Below are 25145 nucleotides of genomic sequence, written 5' to 3' on the forward strand. Positions count from 1 at the left end.
TTCTAACTAGGTCACATTGTCAGTGCTAGAAGGGAAGGCATTGTGAGGGGAGGAGGAGGAGGACGTCTGTGGGGGTCTCTGAACCTGGTTGTTTTCTTGCCGACATTTCATGACCCAACTAGGTCACATCATCAGGGCTAGAAGGGAGGGGAGTTTGCTCTCTACACCATTCAAAAAAAGACAACCAAAAAGCTAAAAAAGGAAACAAAAAGGCCAAAATATCTCCTAGGCAGGAAGGAACATCCCTACAAGCCTAAATTAAGACCGAGATTAATACCTCGGTCTCAGACGTTTGCTCAGAGGACACAAAGGCCGCCATCAACTTGAAGCAAGACTCAAAGTAGCGCTGAGACCACTTATGGATGCGTTTCCCCAAAAGAGAAAGGAGAAAAGTAATCCGTTCAATGCACGGTGCCAGTTGGAAAGGAAGGAAAGTCAACTTTTGCTGAAATGGGGAAATAGGTCCTTCGTGTATCAGGCTAGGATGATGAACTGGTCAAATCTGCCCGGCCTCTTGCGGTGGACATCAGCTTCTGCCAAATATCTTGCAGCTATTGTGAGGAATCAAGAGGGACCATATCCCCGGGGCAATTCCGGTAGCCCAGCCAGCCCAATCTGATAATCCTGAATGTAGTCCCGTTGGCTTCCATGGGTTTAATCCCTTCTAAACATACTTTAGGTTGCCGCTTTGGTAGGGCTGGAATTTGAACGGTGAAACCTCATCTTGCTCAACGATTGACATCATGGTTTTTTTTGTTTGTTTGTTTGTTTCATCCCTCTTGGAAAAGAGCCAGGGTTTGATGCAGTGGTGGGATTAATTATTTTTACTACTGGCTCTGTGGCCGTGGCTTGGTGGGCGTGGCAGGAGAAGGATAATGTAAAATCTCCAGTCAGAGGTGGGATTTGCTGGTTCTCCAAACTACTCAAAATTTCCATTACTGGTTCTCCAGAACTGGTCAGAACCTGCTGAATACCCACCTCTAGGTAGTTCATATTTCTCACGGATGAAACCTTCCTACATTTAGTGAGCAGTGGTGGGATTAATTATTTTTACTACTGGCTCTGTGGCCATGGCTTGGTGGGTGTGGCAGGGGAAGGATACTGCAAAAATCCCCAATTCCCTCCCCACCCCACTAACCTACTTTCCAGCTCCGTTCTTCTGTGCAGGGCAACCAAAGAAGACCCAGCCGATCAATTGGGACTCAGGAGGTGGAGAATAGATGGGGGTGGGGCCAGTCAGAGGTGGGATTTGCCAGTTCTCCAAACTACTCCAAATTTCCACTACCGGTTCTTCAGATCCGGTCAGAACCCGCTGAATGCCACCTCTGGTTCGATATGTTGGTGCCGACCTCTTTCTAACAGAGAAGAAGCACGAGGGGTTGACTGGATGTCTCTGGGGAGAGGGCTCCCAATATTCCAACTGAACTGGATCCACCACAATTCTTGGCAGGAGGCAGAAGGAATTGGGAACAGGGCTGACTCCCAGGAAGCTGATGAGAGAGGCGCTTGCTTTCTCCCCTGCCCTGGAGAGCTAGCTGGCAACAACCAGCCATGAGTCAATTTACACAGCCTTGGCAAGAGCTCTGCGACTTTGCCTGGGGACTTTTTCCCTGAAGAGGAGAAAATGTGCCCCAATTCTGGGTGGGATTTGGGGTTTTGTCAAAAAATTATTGTTTTTTTTGCCTCTCAGGAACAAACAGCAAACGTAGCCATAAATCCATCAGGGAACGTTTAGAGAAAAAGTTGGTACTACTTGCCCCACGGAATGGATCATGGCACAATTCCCATGTATCGGTTGATTGATTAAGTTTCTTTTGCTGTCCATCTCAACCCAAGGTGACTTGTTGGATCCATCAAAGTCTCATCAGGAGTTTTGGGAGTGTGGGTTCACTCTCTGAAGCAAATAACAGATAGTCAGAGTTGGAAGGGACCTTGTAGGTCATCTAATCCAACCCCCTGTCCAAGCAGGAGACTACACCATTTCTGACAGAAAACAGTCCAGTTTCTTCTTGAAAGTCTCAAGTGATGGCGCTCCCACAACTTCTGAAGGCAACTTCTGTTGCATTGGTTGATCGTTCTCACTGTCAGAAAGTTTCTCCTTATTTCCAGGTTGAATCACTTGCTTGCTCAGTTTCCATCCATTATTCCTACAGGCGCATTAGAAAATAGATTGACCCCTTCTTCTTCTCTGTGGAAGCCCCTCAAACATTAGAAGACTGCTATCCTGTCTCCCCTGGTCCTTCTCTTCCCTAAACTAGCCAGGCCCAGTTCCTGCAACTGTTCATCATATGTTTTAGCCTCCAGTCCCCTAATCATCTTTGTTGCTCTTCTCTGTACTTTTTCTAGAATCTCAACATCTTTTTTATAGTGTTGTGACTAAAACCGAGTGCAGGATTCTAGGTGTGGTCTTACTAAGGGCTTTACAGAATGGTATTAGTACCTCCCTTGATCTTGATTGTATCCCTCTGTTAATGCAATTTAGGATTGCATTGGCTTAAACTTCCAAGGACCCATTCAATTTTCAATTTTTAAAAAGTAGATGTTCTTGAGTTGGCATAGTATTTGTCCGTGGTCAAACAATCTGCCTTCGCAATATGCTATAAACATATTACTCAGGGATAAAGTGAAAGTTCCTGATGGTGGAAAGAAAGTGGTCAGCCTATTCTCCAAAGCACCAGAAGGCAGGAAAAAGAAGCAATGGATGGAAACTAATCAAGGAGAGAAGCAACCTAGAACCAAGGAGGAATTTACTAACAATGAGAACAATTAATCAGTGGAACAACTTGCTCCAGAAGATCTAAGTGTTCCAACAGTGGAGGTTTGGATAATCATTTGTCTCAAATGGTATACGGTCTCCTGCTTGAGCAGGGGGTTGGACTAGATGACCTTCTCAAGTCCCTTCCAACTCTGTGATACTGTCTTAGTCAAAAACAGATTCTGAGTCTAAACCTAAACAAGTAGAGTTGTATAGCTACCTTCGCACATCATGCAAAGCCAATAACGTGGTTGGCTTAGCATCTCCCATGAATCCAGATACAATGGTTTCTAAATGATCGTTCATGGCTTATGCACAAGCTTGGCCATAGTGGCGTATTGAGCAAACTAGGATTAAAGTTAGTCTTGGTGCAAGATGGGAGCCCAGCCAATAAGCAACAGGCACAAGAGGCATCGCTGTTATTGCAGGGTGGAAAGGAAAAAGATCTTGATTAAGAGCCATTTTTGCAATGAAGGCCTTTTTGCCAAGTTCAGACGAGAGATGAGAACTGCTCCCCAAGGGAATAAAGTAAAATAAAATAAGATTAAATAAAATAAAAGAAGATTAAATAAAAGAAGTGAAGTGAAGTGAAAAAGGAATCTACCAAGAATCTACCAGGGAAGGACCATCTGCCATGTAAAATGGAGTCATGAGGTGTGGGAAACTGGTTTTACAGAAATGATGAATATAATCTGGATCAGATGAAGGGTTCAAGACCAAGGAATAGCCTTTGCAGGGAGGGTCTGGAGAGACTTTTCAAGCATTTTGTCTGCCAGTTTTCCCTACAATTTGGGGGAAAAAAGGAATGTGTATGTCTGAGATTTTGGGGGGTAAAGTATTCAGACAACTGTGAAAGATGAATGAATGGATGGGATGATGGAAGGAGGGAGGAAGGAAGGAGAAAGGGAAGAAGAAAGGAAAAGGAAGAGAGTGTGGATGGAAGAAAGGAAGAGAGGGAGAGAGGAAAGAAGAAAGGGAAGAAGGAAGAGAAAGAAAGAGAGTGTGGATGGAAGAAAGGGAGAGTGGGAGAAAGGAGGGAAAGAGAAAAAAGGGAAGGGAGGAAGAAAGGAACGAATGAAGGAGGAAGATGTAAAAATGAGCCTCTCTCTCAAACCAAACTAAATTCAGATGATGCAGCAAGTCAAAATATTTTTTTCCCAATTTCCCCTAATAGTCCTGCGGCTTCCTTGTTGCCTCCCACCCCAAGACTAGACTAAGGCGATTAGCCTTTCAAGTTCAGCCAACCTTCTGTCTTTCACTCTTACCAATTACAAAGGGCCCCAAAAAACAGCCCGGCAAGTAGTAACTCCTTTCTACGCAGGAACCGTGCCTATTCTCACTGGCAGAAGGATTAAGAGCAAAGTTGCACCACACGGAGCAATTTTCTGGGACATCACTAGGACCAACTCATTGAGCAAGTCTTCTACTCTCTTTTTCTAATGGGATGAAACAATTTTAAGCATGGTTTTTTTTTTTTTTTTTGAGCTGGAATAATATGGGGAACATCCTTGATCCGGTAATATTTTTTTTCTTGCACAAAAGCTTCTTCCTACTCCAAATGAGAGCAACATAATTTTCAAACATCAATTAGGATAGAGCTGGAAGGGATTTTGGAGGTCATCTAGTCCAACACCCTATTCAAACAGGAGATCCTATACAGATCCAATTAGTGGCTGTCCGGTCTCTTCTTAATAACTTCCAGTGATGAGGCACCTACAACTTCTGGTGGCAAACTGTTCCACTGGTTAATTGTCCTCCTTAATTCCAGGTTGCTTCTGTCCTTGATTAGTTTCCATCCGTTGCTTCTTGTCCTGCCCTCTGGTGCTTTGGAAAATAATTTGACCCCCTCCTCTTTGTAGCAGCCCTCAAATAGTGGAATACTATTATCATGTCACCCCCCACTAATTCTTTCTTATATCTAGACTAGCCAAACCCAAACTCTGCAGCCGTTCTTCATACGTTTCAGTCTCCAGGCCTTTAATCAACTTAGTTGCTCTTCTCTGAACTTTTTCCAAAGTTTCAACATCTTTTTTGTAACGTGGCCTCCAAAACTGGATGCTGTATTCCAGGTGTGGCCTTACCCATGCTTTGTACAGTGGTACTAATATTTCACCTGATTTTGATTCTACGCTTCTGTTTTATACAACCAAGGGTTGTGTTAGCTTTTTTGGCTTCCGCCGCACAGTGTTATGTAGAAGGATGCATGTGCACATAGAAGGAAAGATAAATCTGTTGGTTTAGTGTCACTTTTGGCATATTGCTTCAGCCATTATATATTGTCTGGAGGGGTCAGGATTTGCAAAACGTGTCTGGAAAGGGACAGAAGCTTGATCCTAAAGGAAGATTTGGTACCTTCAATGAGCCAGTAACTCCATCCTTGTCTCTTCTGTGTGTGGTCCTTCTTCATCACTTCCTCCTCTTCCTCCTCCTCCTCTTTCTGGTGCCCAGTCCAACTACCCATTGTCCTCTTTCCATATTCCAGGATGTCTCTTCATTTGATATTCAAATCTTCACCCTCCCTGAATCATTCACCTCAACGGACTTCTTCTCCATGAAGAGCTGGTCCTGTATGGAAATTTTACCCCTGTCTGGCTCAGAACTCCATTATGGAAATTGGCTGCCTTATGCAAATGTTCTACAGAATTGCCATAACAACCAGGTACTCCGTAATTGGCATAAGGATCCTAGCTGGGGTGTGCTATCCAAGCCTTGTTAGATGGTTTGTTTTGTGCATGTATATATTGGGAAGAGCATGCATAGTCTGTGTATATCCGGTGGCCCTTTGGCTTATGCGCAGATATCATGTTTGTCCAATAAAACATAGTTAAATAAACCTTGGATTAATGTTACTGGGCACCTGGTGATTGTGATCTGAACAGCAGGTTTCCACAAGGTATACAAATCTCAGCTTGGATTATAACTGACTTTAGATAATATAGGATTATATATGAGATGATTTATATACGAAGTCCGAATTTGAGTTTTTTCATATGCATTGCTGATTTCAGTTGGCAAATTTAGAGGAGTGTGTAAATGTTCCTGAGGTAAGGGAAACTAAAGCCTAAATATTTTGGACACTTGGTAATTTGGATCTCTGATACAGTCACTCCAGGAAAGAGTGATTGGAAATGATTGGGACACTTGGAAAAATCAAGACAAGGGAAACAGAGGCCAACAGAAGACAAGGCAGTTGAAATGCCGAAGGAAGAGTTTTCAAGAATTCATGGAAATGGTTAAGTGATGAGAGACAATCTGGATGAAATGAGATCCATGGAGGATCAGAGAGGATGGGACAGCAAAATCTAGAAATGGTGGGCACTTGAAATGGAATTCTTCTGCAGGTAAAGAACTGACACGACAGGTGATATCATAGCAGTGTTCCGATATCTCAGGGGCTGCCCCATAGAAGAGGGAGCCAAGCTATTCTCCAAAGCACCTGAGGGCAGGACAAGAAGCAACGGGTGGAAACTCAACAAGGAGAGAAGCAACCTAGAACTAAGGAGACATTTCCTGACAGTCAGAACAATTAATCAGTGGAACAACTTATCTCCAGTAGTTGTGAATTCTTCAACACTGGAGGCTTTTAAAGAAGAGATTGGGCCACCATTGGTCAGAAATGGTATAGGGTTTCCTGCCTAAGCTGGGGGTTGGACTAGAAGACCTCCAAGGTCCCTTCCAATTCGATCATTCCATTCTATTCTATTCTACTCTACTCTACTCTACTCTACTCTACTCGACTCGACTCGACTCGACTCGACTCGACTCGACTCGACTCCATTCCATTCCATTCCATTCCATTCCATTCCTCTTCTCATCTATTCTCTTCTCTTCTCTTCTCTTCTCTTCTCTTCTCTTCTCTTCTCTTCTCTTCTCTTCTCTTCTCTTCTCTTCTATTCTATTCCATTTTATTCTATTCTCTGTTCTGTTCTGTTCTGTTCCATTCCATTCCATTCTCTATTCTATTCTATTCTATTCTATTCTATTCTATTCTATTCTATTCTATTCTATTCTATTCCATTCCATTCCATTCCATTCCATTCCATTCTCTATTCTGTTCCATTCTATTCTATTCTACCCAATCCACCCTACCCTACCCTAACTCCTCTTTATTTGAGTAGTATGACTTCTCTCAAAGTGAGGTAGCACTCATCACTGTTTTGGCTCATCTAGTCCAGTGGGAGACGCAGAGATGATCACCTCCAGAAGCTCCACCCTTTTCTTTGTGGCAGCTGAGAAAAGGGCGCTCCGCTTCTTCTCAGAGGTGTCATAGAGGTGATACCTGAGCACAAATTTAAGAGGACATTTCATTCCCAAGAGTTTCCTAGGATGGAGAGATGTGATGGAGGTTGGGGGGAGGGAACCTGAACTTCCTAGTAAAACTGTCTTCTATTTGAAACCCTTCCCTTGTTTCTCTAATGCTGCTCCCATTTTTCCACCCTCCTCGTGACAGCCAACGCCTTAAAGAAGAAGAAATCCCAACTGCAGAAGGATCTACCTTTAACAGAAAAAGAAAAAGGAAAAAAAAAACAGCAGAGAAAAGGTAAACAAGCCCTGAGCTTCCCACTGGAAGGGAAAACATGCAACGGCGTTCCTCAACTGTTGAAAAACATGAATCTGGCAGAAGAACCCTACTCTTTCCCCATTCCCTAATATGTCCCCATTTCCAACACACAACGCATCGGGTGGAGAACTGGAGGTGAGGAAACGAACGCTGCTGTTTTCCCACCTGCATGGGGAAATGCTCCAGACCTCACCTGTGGGAACTAGCCTCCCTTGTTTATCAGTGAAATTTGACACAAGGTGCATGGATTTAGTCCACCTGAGCGCAGCGGGGTTGCCCAAATGTATTGCAAAAAGACTGTTGGGATGGTTCCCCGCTTGTCCGGTGGAAGAAGGCGTGGAAAGAGAAGCATGGTTCCCAACGCCTACAGCCATTCAGTTACGGACAGGTGTGTTGGAGCTGCCTTCCCCTGTTCCATGGTGTTATTTTCTTTAAGGGAAAAAAAAAAAGAGAGAGAGAGAGGCCTTGCCTCACCGCCCCCCCTCCCTTCAACCGCACCCCATTTCCAAAGGGAAGTCTCTGTATTTGGGCTGTTGCAACCAAGGAAGATAGAGACCTATTGCTCGCCACAAATAAACAAAGATATAGGCCCCTGCCTACTCATCCCGGCATCTCAAGAAAGGAGGGAGGAGCTGCATCTGCCAGAGTTTCTTTTCTTTTCTTTTTCTTGTTTAAAGAAGTGCATTTTAAAAAAAAATCAATGGAAAGAAAGAGAGGGGAGGTCAAAGGCTAGACTTCTTTGATGCCGGTCTTCCTTTGGAAACAGGTCTTGGCCACTTTTCCCAAAACCCGTAGTAAGCTTTGATGGAACAGTGGGAGTTGTTTCTTTTTCTTTTTTTCCTTTTTCCCAGGCCTGTGGATTTGGGCTGAACCCTTTTGCAGGCAGATAAAGAAACAGCGGGCTGAAGAAGCCATGAAGGTGTCAGCTGCCCTGACTCCCTCTTGCTGGCATGGGGGTGGGGGGTGGGGGAGCACTGGGAATTCTCTCCTGGCACTCTCCTCCACCACCAAAGTCTTTGGAAGATTGCTTGAAGCTGCTTATTTCTCATGGAGTTTTATGGTGTTCCAGGTTTTGCTCAGAATGTTGTCCGACTAGGAGAGAATGAGACAGACAACTGTTGACTAGCCCAAGGAGACCATGCTGGGCACCGGTGGTGAGAGAGATAAGGCATAATAAGTGGAGAAGGTAATGAAGATGTCTTCTGACTGTGATACAGTAAAATACAGAAAATCCTTAAGCAAAGATCACACCTAGAGTACTGCATCCAGTTTTGGTCGCGGCACTATATAAAAAAAAACACATTGAGACTCTAGAAAGAGTGCAGAGAACTGCAACCATGATGATTAGGGGACTGCAGACTAAAACCTACAATGAACAGTTGCAGGAACTGGGCATAGCTAGTCTAGCGAAGAGAAGGACCAGGGGAGACAGGATAGGAGTCTTCCAATATTTGAGGGGCTGCCACAGAGAAGAGGAGGGTGGGGTGTCAATCTATTTTCCAAACCACCTGAAGGACAGACAAGGAAGAATGGATGGAAACTGAACAAGGAGAGATTCAACCTGGAAATAAGGAGAAATTTTCTGACAGGGAGAGCAAATCAACTCATGGAACAGAAGTCGCCTTCAGAAGTTGTGGGAGCTTCATCACTGGTAGCTTTCAAGAAGAGACTGAACTGCCATCTGTTAGAAATGGTGTAGGGTCTCCTGGTTGGGCAGGGGGGCTGGACTAGATGACCTACAAGTTCCCTTCCATCTCTTTTAATCTGTCTCTGTCTCTAGATTGAGCCAAGGGCTAACCAGATTTGGAGTCAGTACGTGGGCCCCAAAGTGGACTGTGCTGCCCAGCTTGGAATCTCATAGCCAGGCAGAGGGAAATCATTCCTCTCTGAAGGTTCATGAAAGAAGAATAAGGCACTTGCTGAGTCAATCCTAAAGATCTAGATCTTGTAATAGAACCAGTTCTGACAGTTCAGATCTTGTGGCTCTGGACTCACAACCTTGACGACTTCTCAAGTCCTTTAATGCTAGGAGAAGGTAATGGGTTGAGAGTCAAACCCCTCCACACCACAAAAAAGGTGTGGAGGAACATCAAATTTCAAAGGAGGATGACCTTGTCGTGAGCTTCTTCTGAGTAGCTCTGCATCCCACTTCTTGAGCATTTGAGGATGAACTTCCTTCCTTTAAAAGTTTTGTCTCAACATCAACCCCAACCCTGTCTCGTCTTCCCTGAACCCTGAACCTTGTAACTGATTTTCTAGTTGACCGTTGTCATCTAGACACACTTGGGAGCCCAATCAACTGTAGGCCAACAAGATTCTGCTATTGAAATTCTGTTACGAAAGAAGTAAAATGTAGTTCCATTTTAAAAAAGAAATTAAGGGCAACAACGGGAAGGGGAGGATGCTCCAGGAAGCTTCCTGCTTTACCTTCAAACTTTTTTTAGGGGTCAATTGATGGGAAGAGGAACCGTTGACTTCCGTTCCTATTCCCAATTTTAACCCATTGAACACACTGAGAAAACAGGCTGAACCATTCAACCATGCCCTTTTTCTAGTGGCATCACTGAATCCCCTTGGGCAACACAGATGATTAGAGGACTAACACATATAAAGAACGGTTGCTGGAATTGGGTATGTCTAGTCTGATGAAGAGAAGGACCAGCGGTGACATGATGGCAGTCTCCCAATATCTCAGGGGCTGCCCCAAAGAAGAGGGAGCCAAGCTATTCTCCAAAGCACCTGAGCTCAGGACAAGAAGCAATGGGTGGAAACTTATCAAGGAGAGACCCAACCTAGAAGTTAGGAGAAATTTCCTGACAGTGAGAACAATTAACCATTGGAACGACTTGCCTCCAGAAGTTGTGGATGCTCTAACTCTGGAGGTTTTTCAGAAGAGATTGGACAGCCACTTGTCTGAAATGATATAGGGATTGATGATATAGGGGGTTGGATTGATGATATAGGGGGTTGGATTGGATTGGAAGACCATCAAAGTCCCTTCCAAGTCTGTTATTCTCTTTTATTGCCTCCTGAAATAGTCTTGAAATTTAATTGAAATTTGCCTTGATCTAGACCCAACCTTGGCTAGTCCATTTTTCTAACTAGTAGTTTCTATCTAATTTCTGTAGCAGTTTTTGAGCACTTGGCTCCTTGCTGATTGTGTTGCACATAGACATGGACAAACTAACAATTCAATCTTAATCAACACGCCTAAACGTTACGTTGGAAACTCGTAGTTGGAAGTTTAGCACCGATCCAGAATCCCTCTCTTGGCCTCACAGACTTGGCTAATCTAGAAGTTGCAATGACTGTGTGTGCCAAAGTTGTTGTAACCGGTGTTGCTCATACACATTTCTGCTGAGCATTGGGATATCACCTTCTCATATCGCTGTTGAAGTTCTTTCTCATCTCTCAGGAAAACACATTCTTCCCACTTTAAGCCACATTCAAGTCCTCTAATCAGTATGAGACAATTGGTGTGGAAGCTATGGCTTTTAAGTTCCCACACTGTTTTTAATGAGTTGCAACCTGGGCTATTGTGAAGTATTAAACTGCATTTTGTGGAATGCATTTTGAGACTTCTCCGTATTGGTTGCCTCAGGAAAGTCCTACATCTAGGAGCTTCCAAGCCAACAGTCAATCTTTGAGCCCAGGGGTCTCCAACCTTGGCCACTGTCAACTCATATAATATTTCTATGCCTGTTTTAGAGTTGCCATGAAAGGGGAGGGGGTGGAGATTTGGAGGAGCAGTGTGGCAATTTAAAACCAAAAGTGCATTCCATTCTTATCTTGCAAAGATTGTAACTAAGCTACCGGAATTTCTGCCATGAAAATCCCTAATTGGAGAATGTGATTGATGACTCTCAGCTATGAACATGTTTTCTTGGAGAATATGAATTATAATGCACCCAGAGAGGTGGGGGGAAAACAGGATCATAGGATTACGTGCCTCAGAATTGGCTTCATACAGATCTGGCCAACATGTTAGCTCCTAATAAATTCACACGACCATGGGGAAGCTGCAACGACTGTAGGTGTGAACAATGGTCACAGCAAGTCCCTTTTTCCGATGCCGTTGTAACTTTGCACGGCCATTAAGTGAACTCTTAAGTCCAGAACTACCCATATTTGAAAGCGTATGCTATAGTCTCAGTTAAAATCAAATCCAAACATCAGTGATCGGAAGTGCAGTCAAATGCACGGAGCTGGGCAGAGGTTGGCTCATTTTGCAAAATAAAATCCTCAAATTAATTAGGGGCTGATTACACTGTTCAAATTCTGGATGTTAAAAGGTTTGGCCTTTAAGCTCTTTTGGAGGTATCCTTTTTTCACTCTGGAGGAAATCGCTCTATTATAATAATTCCTTTGAACTACATAACCACAAGCAGTTTTCTCTGGTTCCTCTTACCAGGAGCATGCGATGGACTAATTTATGCCTTATTAACACAGTTTACATGCGTCAGGATAATCTCAGCTTTCCAAGATTCCTGATAATTAAGATGGCAGCAACGCAAACTCCAAAAATTACCGTGGAGAAAGCAAATTCAGCAGAAGTACTTGGGTCTCGAATTGTTCTGCCTTTAAGATAAATATCAGCCTTTATGGAGAACTTAAGTAGACTAGACCTGACATATAATACTTCAGGGCTATGATCACTTCCCAGCCAGAAGTATGAAGCAATGAGACAGTCATATCAATTCTTAAGTTATCCAGAGATTGCTTGTTGGCTGCAACACCATCTTAAAAATGCTCAGCAAAGCTTTAATGGACCAGACACCAATGTCACAAGGGAGCAGCAAACACCCACCAATTCTTTCTCCATAACTTCTTTCTTTGTGAAGTCCTTGATACTCTCTGAGCTTTCTTTCTGTCTTGTAGACATCTCATTACTCAACTTAGTAACATCATCAGTGTTCCTAAGATAGGGAATTTTCTAAAGCACCTGTAGGCCAAATAATAAGTAATGGATGGAAACTGAACAAGGAGAGATTCAACCTAGAAATAAGGAGAAACTTTCTGACAGTGAGAACAATCAACCAATGGAACAGAAGTTGCCTTCAGAAGTTGTGGGAGTTTCATCACTTGAGACTTTAAAAAAGAGACTGGACTGCTATTTGTTAGAAACGGTGTAGGGTCTCCTGCTTGGGCAGGGGGTTGGGCTAGATGACCTACAAGGTCCCTTCCAATTCTGTTAATCTGTAAATCTGAAATGTCTGCAAGACACCAACCAGGCTCAGAGAACATCAAGGACTCCATAATTCTACCAAGGTTCTCTTCTATTAGTAAATTCTTTTTTTTGTCGCCAAAGCTATTGCTATCCTGGCAAATTTAAGAGGATGAAGAAACAGTAAAAAGAAAGAAAGGAGATTTTTGGCTTCCTAGAATGGAAACTTGTTTCTAGTTTCTCAGATCTGGAGGCAAAGCATGACAGTCTAAGGCTGAGCTTAGATTGAACTCCAGCCAGTAGTTTCCTCTTGGAATGTGGGCTGCTGTTGGGAGGCATTAGAAGACACCAGAAAAGGTGAGGAGAAACGTTTCCTTACCAGGATCTCGATGACTGCTGTCATTCCTCATTTCTGTGGAATCCGCCACATCACCGTTCATTTTCATTTCTGAAAACGGAACACAAGCCGATGTTAATGACTTGGCACAATCCAACCCCGGAATGAGCAACGGAGTATCATTAGAATAATCTGTCTTCAGACTTTCAAATTTCTAATGCCTACATAAGCAACCTCTAGAATATTCATAAAGTCATAAACTTTCCTTGCGTTTACGCTCCTCTCCTCCTACTCTGACTGAGCTTTGAGCTTTCCTCCATCCTCAATTTCCCAGGTTCAGGGCAGGCAGATCGACAAAAATGAGGAGGCATTTCCCTAATTTGTCGAGGAGGCAAAAACGACTCCAGATTTGGCTTTGATTTCTTAACCAGAAGGGGTGCAGAAAAGCAACCCGTGTTTTCGAGAGGTCTTCTAAAAATCCAGAGAATGAATGAATGAAACAAATCAGGTCTTAGAAAATAATCAACCTTGACCACCAACTTTGGAATCTCACCCCACCAAGTTGCAATAATCATCCCTGTTGAGGTTGGTTGGATTTTAACCTTCCCCAAGGACTCTATCTGGAGCCTACCTCAAGTACATTTCTATCTTTATCTTTATTTTGAAAAAGTCCAGTTGCTTCTTGAAAAAGCATCTCTGGGACAACCATGGCCTGGATGACTCAGATTCTCCATAGATACATTTCGATATTTATGTCAAATTCATCCTGAACTAGGGTTGGCTAGCAATTATTATCTCAATGTTACTGATTAGGAACTGAGAACAGGAGGAATAGATAATATACACTGCATTAAAACCTACATGGAACTAGTACACCGTATCAAGATTTGTAACGTTACTATTGAAGCAGGGGTGTGCTTCTGGAGTCCAGGAGAACCTCTAGCTAAGATTATGCACATTTCAGAGAACCCCCCCAAATCCCACTGCTGGCTGGCCTCACCCACCCCTCCCAGGAGTCCCCACGTGGCCCATTTTGGATGCAGGTAAGTGCAGGGCATACGTGGAGGCTCAGGGAAGGTGAAAATGGGCCTCCCGGAAGTTCAGGAAGGCCAGAAATGGGCCTGTTTCCAGCTTCCAGAGAGCCTCTGGAGTTTAAGGAGGCTGTTTCTGCCCTCCTGGAGGATCGATAAAAGCCTCCGGAGCCCGGGGAGGGCAAACCGCCCCCCCCATGGTGAAGGAGGACAACTAGGCCACACCTATCATGGCCACGCCCACCCAGCAATCGGGCAGAGAACCCGTTGCTAACCTTTTTGAAGCCCACCCCTGAATAAAAGGGGTGGAAAAACTGAAGTAGGAACTAAGAATGGGGTCCGTAGACCATGTATGTCCAAAAGAGCTGAGATAGCGGTCACAATCATACAACCAAACCCTTGTCCTCTTTGATGTGTTTAGTCTTAAGCTGCTGGTCACTCTTGGTAGATATTGATTTTTGGACTGCCCTATAGACACCTCTGGTATATTAAATAACAACAACAACAAAAAGAAGCCACAAACCGTACAATGAAAGTACGAAACCTTTGCTACCAACCTGGATAGAAACATTGCAAAATACAAAATTCAGGTAGTCCCCCACTTAGGACGGCAATTGAGCCCAACATTTATGTTGCTAAGTAAGAAATCTGCTAAGTGAGTTTCAACCACTTATGACTTTTTCTCGCCCTGTTTGGTAAGGGAATCCCTGCAGTTCTAAACATTTGCAACAGTGTTGTGAAGTGATTCTGGTTTCCCCATGGACTTCACTTGTCAGAAGGCTGACAAAGAGAAACATGAGGTCCTGGGACGTGGCAATCGGCATAAATTTATTTATTTTTATTTATTTACTTATTTTGTCAAGTGATTATAAGATAACAGGTATCAGTATAAACATAGTTATGAATACATGAAATGGATACATATAAGAAAAATATAAAAGAAACAATAGGATAGGGACGGTAGGCCCGTTGGTGCGCTTATGCACGCCCCCCAAAGACCTCTTAGGAAAGGGGTGAGGTCAATAGTAGACAGTCTCAGGTTAAAGTTTTTGGGGTTTGGGGAAGAAACCACAATCAGGTAGAGTATTCCAGACATTGACCACTCTGTTGCTGAAGTTGTATTTCCTGCAATCAAATTTGGTGCAGTTTACCTTGAGTTTGTATCTATTGTTTGCTCTTGTGTTGTTATGGTTGAAGTTGAAGTATTCATTGACAGGTAGGACATTGCAATGTATGATTTTATGTACTATACTTAGATCGGACCAAAGGTGGCGTAGTTCTAGGTTGTCTAGATCTAAAATTTCAAGTCTGGTGGCATAAGGTATTCTGCACTAGGCAAATTCTTGTAAGTGGAGATCTAACTGTGCAAAGAGCTGCAAATAGAAGCAGAACAACTGTGGCAAAAGAAAGCCAAAATAGAAGTACCAATAGCCATCGGTGCCTTGGGCGCAATGTGAAAACATCTGGAGCACCAATTTTGTCGGCATTGACAAAATCCCCACCAGTCAATTGCAAAAGGCAGCTTTACTTGGCACAGCTGACATCCTGGGCCAAGCCTTTTACGACCATCAAAGAACGGCCTCTGACTATCCCAGGTTCTTGGGAAGGACGCGGTAGGTGGACAAAAACGACACATTCCCTCTGAACATCTGGCTGACTGTGCAACGAACCGTAATTTGCATACACATCTATTAGTTGATCCCTCTTTTTTGTTCCAAAGAAAGAGAGAGAGAGAGAGAGAGAGAGAAAGTAAATACAGAAGGGCAATTTGCATCATTGAGTGACACTTTTATAGATATATATAGCAGAACACTCTGTTTGTATTATCTGTGGTTTGGCCAGGTGAGGTTTCCTGTGAAAAAGACAAGGCTACCAGTTAAAGCCAAGTTCCACAACACACAATTGTGTTTTTTCAGCAGGCTGAAGAAGGAAGTGGTACAGTTTCTGGGCCTTACAGGCTCGAGTCCACAGAGGAACCAACAATAACAAAAGATAATTCAAGAGTTTAGGAAGAAAAGATGCTCAGAGATGCTCCAGAGAAATACCAGGTAGTCTTTGACTTAGGTGACCATTCATTTAGCAACTGTTCAAAGTAAATCATAATAATAACATCTGCCCTGTCCTGCTCTGGAGAACTGGGAACAAACCACCAAATTCACAATTTCATGTTGGATTCGCATAATCCCAAATTTTTAAACCATTTTAAACAAACTTGCAGGGGATGAAACACTGTTTTAAGATGATGGGCCTTAGGAACAAGATAACATTTTCAGTCTAAAAAATGAGGTTGGGTCTGGGATCGGTCCCAAAATAGAATATATTGAATATATAATTCTTTATTGGCCAAGTGTGATTGGACACACACAAGGAATTTGTCTTGGTGCAAATGCTCTCAGTGTACATAAAAGAAAAGATATGTTTGTCAAGAGTCAAGAATCATCAGGTACAACACTCAATAATAGTCATAGGTACAGAAAGCAATCAAATCATACTAGGAAACAGTCAATAGAGAATGGAATGGAATGGAATAGGATAGGATAGGATAGGATAGGATAGGATAGGATAGGATAGAATAGAATAGAATAACAGAGTTGGAAGATAGAATAGGAGAGAATAGGGAAAGAATGAATAGAGTAGAGTAGAATAGAATAAAATAAGGAAAGAATGAATAGAATAGAATAGAATAGAATAGAATAGAATAGAATAGAATAGAATAGAATAGAATTCTTTATTGGCCAAGTGTGATTGGACACACAAGGAATTTGTCTTGGTGCAAATGCTCTCAGTATACCTCAAAGAAAAGATACGTTCGTCAAGAGTCAAGAATCATCAGGTACAACAGTTAATGATAGTCATAGGGTACAATAAACAATCAAAATTCCAATAAGCTGCCATTCTTCATCCCAAAACCAAGACTTGACTGGGATATTTTCAGTGCCAGAACCTGGTTTGTAGAAGCCGGTTGGCCCTGGGAAAGTTCACAATGGTCTGTTTGCCTATTTCTCTGTAAGCAGGGGTGGGCTGCTGGGGGTTCGCAGGGGTTCGCAGGGAGAGCCCCTAGCTAAGATTCTGTGCAGTTCAAAGAACCCCCAAATCCCACTCTTGGTTGGCCCCGCCCACCCCTCCCCTCCCCTCCCAGGAGTCCCCACGTGGCCCATTTTGGATACAGATAAGTGCAGGGTGCACACGGGGACTCGGAGAAGGCAAAAAATGGGCCTCCCGGAAGTTAGGAAAGGCCAGAAATAGGCCTGTTTTTGGCTTCCAGAGAGCCTCCGGAGCCTGGGGAGGCCATTTTCGTCCTCCCGGAGGCCTGAGGAAAATCTCTGGAGCCTGGGAAGGGCAAAAGCTCCTCCCCACACTGTGATGCAGGAGGCCGACTAGGCCACGCCCACCTAGCAACCGGGCAGAGTACCTATTTCTAAAATTTTTGAATCCCACCTCTGTCGGTAGGGTTTCTGCTACTTGGGAATTCTACTTTTTGGAGCCATGGGTACAAAATTTTTCCCCTGCCACCTGATCTCCGATTGCTTCACCTGGAGATCTGTGCAAGAGGGGAGATTTCTTCCGCATAGGTGGAACTGCACCTGAAGGAAACAGCACCGTAAGAACAGCCTGCATCAAAAGAATACACTCCATGCATGCTCAGAGATTGTGCTTTCCCCAAGACGTGAGCTTTCGGAGCTGAAGGAAACAAGCAGTGCTCAACCCTGTTGGCACAGGTTTGCATCCCTTGCCATCTGCCGTGGCATCAAGGGGCAGCGTTTTTGTTTTTCAGTGCCCCATCCTGATCGGATGCCAATCCCGATAGAATCCCAGCTTGGATCAGCTAAGTTCTAAGAACACCTGTTCCCAGTTTTCTTCAATTCTTGGCTCCGGCACAAAGGAACCGAATGGAAATTTCAGATGAGGATGCTCGGAGCGATTGCCAGCTTGCCAGTTATAATTAAATTGGATTTAACATCAAACAGGCAGGTTACGGGAAGAGAATCTCGTCACAGGTAGCATCAGCAGCTAACCGCCTTGTGAATTCCTTGGGTGAGCACACACACCTCTGGGCTTGCAACCGAGCACATGATTGGCAACATCATTTAGGAAATGTGCTTGGCACGAGGTTGTCTCTCCAGAAGGGTGCCTTCTTCCCGTTTAGAATGCTCCTTTTTGTTTTTTTTTGCACGGGGGAAGAAATTTTGGCTGCTCGGCCGCTTCCCTGCAATGTCACAGTCACCCTTGCGTGCTCTCGTTCATCAGGCTGGAAGAGGAGGGGGGAACTTGGATTAATTAGCCAACTAACGAGGAGCAAGCCTTCCAAAGCTTGTGCAACACAGTCAGACTTGTTGGTTTCATTACCCCACAGAGCAAGTTTCACCCGTCAGCTTTCCCACACAGCTTCGTTGCTTCAGTTGGACGGCAGAAGGAAAGCTTGTGCCTCAGCCAACGCGTTGCAGAAGAGGGCTTTGAAGTTTTTTCCACGGCAGGCGTCAGCTGTGCCAAGGAGGCGAGTGGCATTTGGAAACCCCAAAGTGAGTTTTGCCTTCTTCAGCAGAAAGCGGAACAAAATGGTCAAGACCGCATTTCTCCATCCTCGGTTTTTGGCGGTGGACTTTGGAGGTGCTGCTGGAGGACCCTTAAAGAGGATGAGTAATTCCTAGGACGTCGTGTGAGTAGGTCTCTTGTCAAGTATCAAACTGTCATGCAAGACTTTGATGAGCATCCAATGCAATCGTTTTGCTGGTGTCCCATTATTAAATTGGGAAACAGAAACAAGCAAGCAAAAAAACCCTTAATGCATCCTGAGGCAATTGTGGTTCTCGTTCTGGCCAGCATATCTATCAACTTTTCCATGCTTCTAAACCATCATTACAAAAATGCAATCTTGCTGCCATCACACTATAGATATTCCACTGTTCTGCAACGTTCATTCAATAAACATTCAGATAATGAAGTTGGAAGGGGCCTTGGAGGTCTTCTAGTCCAACTCCTCCTCAAGGCAGGAGCTTTACCCCATCCCGTTCCAATGGTGATCCAATCCCTTCTTAAAAACCTCCAGTGTTGGAGCATTTACAACTTATGGAGGCAAGTCGTTCCACTGATTAATTATTTTCACTGTCGGGAAGTTTCTCCTTAGTTTTAGGTTGCTTCTCTCCTTGATAAATTTCCATCTGTTGCTTCTTGTTCTATGCATAATGTACATTAAAAGCACACTTCATGTACAGAAGCAATAAGATCGTTTAGACTTCCTTTATTTAGTCCGAAGGCCAGGTACACCATAAAATGCTGTACTTTCTGCCCTAGGTTCATGTGAGAAAAAGGGGTGTGTGACAGAGAAGACCCAACTCAGTGAAAGCTATCGGAGATGATGACACATCTCACACATCATTAGACAGCTTGGTTTGAAACAAAAGAGAACATCTGGGGATTACCACCGTCTGGAGGTGATTTTGAAAACAATTTCCATTTGCTCAGAAATTCAAGATTAAAGAGGAAAGGAGGGTACAGAGAAATTAGAAGATTGTGACGGCCAGTTTTGTGTGTGAAACTTACTCTAATCTGTTCTTTCTAACAAAGGTGTTGTGGTATAAGATGAATGTGTCACAATACACTGTGACAGGATTGTTTGCAGAAGTGAATCTACCGGGGAACAAACGTGCAAATAAGCCAACAAGCAAAAATACCCCTGTTCTTCAAATTTCAAACTATTCTGGGAGCCTTCAATCTCCCAGATCCCTTTTGCTTGGCTAAATAGTACATTGGATTTTAATTTTCTCACTCTTGTTCTTTTCTTCTGGATTTCCAAAACTTCAACACAAACTTTCTACGGGAACAAAAAGGGAAAGAGAATCCTTCGCTTCAACACTTTGTTGGGCAGCATTATTACATCAACCCAAATTGGTTACAAATACTAACTTTCATGTTCTGAATTTATTTCCCACCTCTCCTAATGTCATAAATGGGGCAGAAATGTCCAGGTTAAACCTTGAACATGGTCTGTTTTAACCCATGAAGGTAGATCAGACTAAATAAAAGTGCCACATAAACCAGGATTCTTGTAACAGCTCTAATAACAGAATTTTGCATAGTCCGAATAAGTTTCCCACAGCATTTTTTTTCTTTGAACCAGAGAAGGATTTGTCTGAGATGGTTCCTCAAGTTACTTTCTTAGTCTGGGATCAAGTCCTGATTATCTGACTGTGGATGGTGACTCTTCAAGGCCATTCCATACAGGTCCTCTACACTTTGCTACCAATTCAAATGCCGACCTGTTTCTTTGGGGACTGTATCAAAGTCGGTTTAAATGTTTTATCCTACAGGTTGCCCAGAACTGTGTTGAAATTTGGTGGCCTATATATATTTAATCAATATGCAAGTTGGAACTTGAATTCTTGGCTATCATATGCTGCAATAGTTTCTCTGCGAGAGAAAAATCTAAGCGTTAAAATAGATATGGAAGGTTACATGCTTACATTTGCCTAGCTAGACATATTTATTCATGAAGGACTAATCTACAAAAGTGATGTCTACTTCTGAATGATTAGCTGATCCAAAGATAGAACCGGGGACTACTGTTTTGCTAATCAAGTCATTGTTATGGATACATTTGTTAAACAATGACTGAACAAACTCAAGCCGAGACTCATGTCGTTATTGTTATTATTATTATTATTATTATTATGGCACATTGCATAGTCAGACAGGTATTTATACCGGATTTTGTATTTTAATTCACCTATCCAGTCCTTTCCAAAGACTTGGGATAGGCAAATATTTGTTGTTTGATGGTGTTAAAGATCTCGGCACAGGATGTAAGCTTTTCCAAGTCAAGCTGCCTTTTGCAATTGACCGGTAGTGAGTTTGTCAATGCCGGGGATGTTCATGTGGTTCTCCAAATGTTTTGGATTGCATCCAAGGTGCCTATTCCTACTGGTACTGCCTTTGCTTTCTTTTGCCACAGTCATTCTATTTCTATTTCCAGGTCTTTGTGTCATTATTATTCCTCAAGCTATGCGTGGCTCTCTAGGGTGCTTACAATGTTTACAATTCTTCAATGAAAAACAAGATTATACCAAGCATCATATTAATATGGAACTCAAGTCAGCTGTCACCTTAGACTGAAGTCCAGGTAAACATCAGTGTGGCGCCTATGATTTACCAGGGAAGGTGCTGAGTGAACAGATGTAGAGAAGGAGACAGGAAAAATGACCCCACCATGAAAAAAATCCACAGGATTTGAACTCCTCCTGGTCTTCTGGACAAGTTGGCATTCATAATTCAATGGGATATGAAGGTCTCAACAACTAGACAATTTTCTACAACAGAAGGGCTCCTTCAGATAGCCTAGCTAGGATTTCATAGCTCAAAACCATCACTCTGAATTTGTGCTAGAAACCATTGCAAACCTTTAAGTCCTGACAAAATTCAGAATTCAACATAGTTTTCAGAAAGTTCTCAAGAACAACTTCCACTGAAAATACATTGAGCCATCTGTCCTAGATGTTAGCAGAATACGAAGGGCTTTGTTTGCTCTGTGTCTTTCCTGCACTTTTCTTTGCCATTTTTGTGGGATTATTATCCCGCACAGGTTAAGAAGGATGTAAATATTATTTCTGGAACTGCGGACACCCAAAATCCAATTTGCCATTAATGAGCTAGAGAAACTATTTTCCTTTTTGGGAGAGGCAGCTGGGCTTTTCAAGGAGAAATGCTACGCAGAGAAGACAATATTGAATAACACCAGAGGTTGCGAATCTCTGACCTGGCACTCAACTCTTGCTGTAAATCAGAAGCAGGAACACTTTGGATACCAGCAAGAGGTGCAATGTCTCTCCTGTGCATAAGGCCATGCTTTACCCTCTCTGAGGTTCTGGGTGCTTCCCCCAAGAAAGGGGGTCTTGATCAAAAATAAAAATTTGAGGGGAGGGGAGAGATTGTATTAGGTTTCCATTTAAATTTAAAAATTAAATAGAATTGTTTCACAGGCATTTAGTCTTCTAGCTATTAGTTTTCTGCTGCTATAACCATTTCAAGCTCTGATCTATCTATCTATCTATCTATCTATCTATCTATCTATCTATCTATCTATCTATCTATCTATCTATCTATCTATCTATCTATCTATCTATCTATCTATCTATCATCATCTATCTATCATCACTATATAATCTCTCTCTTTCTGTCATTATCTATCTCTATCTATCTATCTATCTATCTATCTATCTATCTATCTATCTATCTATCTATCTATCTCTATATAATCTCTCTCTCTCTCCTCTCTCCCTCATTAGCTATCATCTATCTTAGAACATTGCCAACGGCCAGAAGTCTCATGGAAAACTTACTTTAATGCTACATTTCCATAGTGCAATGTCTTTACCAGACATCAATTCCCTTTTGCTCCTGAGTGAACCCACTGGCATTTCTGTGGGACAAGAAACCTTCTTAAAGATCTCTGATAGCCACCCTGAAGAAGTTCTTTGCAGGTCCCCAAAGTCCTTCTAGGGCCATGTCCTCCAAAGCCAGGTGAGCTCTTTCCTCATGTTGTGGAGAAGTAGAAAGGTGAAGGTGAAGGAGGAGGAAGGAGAAGTTGAAAGAGGAGAAAAAGAAGGAAAGATGACAGAGAAAGAAAGGACAAAGGGGAAGCGGGATGAAAAAAGAAGAAGAGAAAGAAGAGAGGAGGATGAGCAAGAAAAGATGAAGGAGGAGGAGATAGATGAGGAGAAAGAGAAGATAAATAATGAGCAAGAAAAGGAGAAGGTGGTAGAAAAAGCTTTGTATTGTTATTTGAGTCCACTTAATTCTATAATCTCTTATGGAATTGCTAACCAGGAATAGATGCCAGGAAAAGGGGGTCTGGAATTCAGATCCTGCCATTTTCTTTGCTCCGATCAGGAGAGGATCCATGGTACAGCCCCAGATCTTACAAAAAAGCAATTCACCTCTTTCCTCCAATCCTCTGGATTCGTGCATTTGCACACTCACAACTTCACGCAAAGTAAACAATCCACCCATGCGGACCCACAAGACATGTTCATCAGACACCTCACTGCTTAATCCGAGTGCCGGTTCCCTGAGCCAAGATGCTCTCAACAGAGCTGTTATTACCGGTAGTAATCCCTTGAGTAGCCTTGTTATTACTTTCCAATGCCAGAGCCTGAAGTTGGGAGGGGTTTCCTGACCATGTACAAAGGGCAACCGCCTTCCTTCAGGACGGAGCCAACCCAAGGCTGACTCTTCACTACCCAGCCCAGAAAGTCAACTGGCGCAACGCACAGGTAAAATGGGAGCTTTCCCACCTCCCGGATGATACCTGGATGACACCTGGAGGGGAGAATTTCACCTTCCACCCTCCCCAATCTTCCACCCGCCCCTGCCCTGATGGCTTTGAGAGCTCTCTGCAACCCCGCTCCAACCTTCTTGGCTCATGTCAACTTTCAATCCGATGCACGAGGCTCCTCAAATATCCCGGGGAGAGGGAAACAATTTGGCAGATGGATTGGGTCAAAACTGACCCTTAGGTTGTCCCAGGGGGCTTCCTTTTCCATGGGCCAACCTAGGGGCCAGGCTTCCCTCTTTCTCCCCTAAGCACCCTCCCACCTCTGCTCCCCTGCCCTTGGCAAACCTTACCTGTATGCGTTAAGTCCAGATTCACCATCCTGCTGGTGGGGAAATACCTGCTGCACCCTGGCCAGCCCCCACCCACCGAGGTGGCCCGTGGGGCTGCCAGCTTTCCCCCCTCTGCCGAGTTCTTCTCTCCACCAGCCTCTTTGCCAGCTGTGGCTCGCACCTCTGGCTCGGCTCGGCGGTGTTCCTGACTGCACTGAGGCAGGTGAGAACATTACCTGAGCTGCAGCCACACCCCCGTGACACTTCTCATCCCGGGCAATCTATTTTTTTTTTCCATCTTATTATTATTATTTTTTTTTTTATGATTATTATGCATCCTGGCCGGAGTCCCATGCAAAGTGAGCCATTTGCATATTAGTAGCTTCATTTGGGCTGCGTCCCAACAGCCCTGGAGAAAGAGGGTGGGGCAGAGCAGGAGGGAGGGAGGCCTCTGTGTGTGTGTATGTGTTTGTGCAGTGTGTTGTGTTCGTGTGCAAGGGTGGTTGGGGGAAGCAGCCAGACCCACGAAGGTCTGTTTACCTGACAGAGTGGGAGGCTCTGAATCTTAAACCTGCCCTTTCCAGAAATGGGCTTTTCTCTCTTTCTAACACGCGTAACTTAGAAGGAGATGTTTACAGTGGGAAATGTTTTTAGCCAAAGTTGCAAACTCCCAGTGAGGTGGGCTCTGGTTCTGGAAGACCCCAAAACCCACCCAGTCCCAGGGGGAGCGGGGGGCCTGACTGAGCCAACATAGATGCCCACCTGAGCTGGAGCAAGGATTGTGTAGGCTCCAAACGATGTGGTGGGGCGAAATGTGTTTTGGATTGCACCACAGGGTGAATAAGACTTTGTGATAGCAATCTGAACAAACAGAAAAAGGGCCGGGAAGAAAGGAGGAGGGAGGAGACTGACTTACCAATAGATCTAGGGAGACTTACCGGCAGAGGAAGAAACATTAATATTATTATTATTTATTACATTTATATTCTGCCTATCTCACTGGGCAGCTTACGGCATCGTAAAAGCAAGCATACCAAGTATTAAAACATTAAGTCATAAAGAAGAGAAAACCATCTTTTGCCTTGCTGGTGTGTGGTGTAATCCAGAAAAGTGAAAGACTCGATTGCCTTTTAAATCAACATTTTTCAACTTTGGCCACTTTAACCAAGGTGGACTTCAACTCCCAAATTCCTCATCCAGCCATAGGGAATTGCCCAGTCACGTTCCCCTCCTTTTAACAGGAGTTACTGGTCTCATATGAACACGGTGGTGGTTAAAGTGTTGAAAAGTGGCTCCACAATTTGGATCCTGTCTTGTTTCTGTCTCTTTTGATTTAAGCTGAAAGAAAAACTGGCACTGGTTTGATGGAAAGTTCAGAAGATCCATGATTGTAGAACTTCATGGAGAAAAGAGATTAAGGCTTCCCCTCTCTACTCATGAAGGATAAGAGTAAGTTGGTCTAGATAGACCAGTGGTGTCCAACCTTGGCAATTTTAAGACCTGTGGACTCCATGGCTGGTTGGCAAATTCCGGGAGCTGAAGTCCAGAAGTCTTAAAAGTTGGACAACTTTGCTCTTAGACCTTTAGTTCGACCCAGCAGACTCTTTGGATGTTCAAATGAATTAGCTAGCTCACTTGGTCTCATGGTAGGGCTAGCAGTTGAGTAGAACAATTCCCACCATAAGTATTGTTTCTTGAGT

At 43.5% G+C, this 25145-nt stretch overlaps 1 protein-coding gene across 3 annotated transcripts in view; it reads right to left on the reverse strand.

Moving 5' to 3' along the window:
* The window catches only part of POU2F3 (POU class 2 homeobox 3), a 67597-nt gene extending 43898 nt beyond the window's left edge, over window positions 1-23699 (reverse strand). For all 3 annotated transcript variants that reach the window (XM_087939172.1, XM_087939173.1, XM_087939171.1), the window contains exons 1-2: window positions 23467-23699; window positions 12860-12928 (exon numbers count right to left, since the gene is read on the reverse strand). In XM_087939172.1, the coding sequence (XP_087795298.1) occupies window positions 12860-12928; window positions 23467-23494 (97 nt within the window). In that variant the 5' untranslated portion in view covers window positions 23495-23699. The remainder of the gene's footprint in view (window positions 1-12859; window positions 12929-23466) is intronic.
* Between the last annotated feature and the right edge of the window lie 1446 nt (window positions 23700-25145).

This window comes from Pseudonaja textilis, chromosome 9 (assembly GCF_049901715.1).
Source record: "Pseudonaja textilis isolate UNSWEBS1 chromosome 9, rPseTex1.2, whole genome shotgun sequence".
Classification (NCBI taxonomy): domain Eukaryota; kingdom Metazoa; phylum Chordata; class Lepidosauria; order Squamata; family Elapidae; genus Pseudonaja; species Pseudonaja textilis.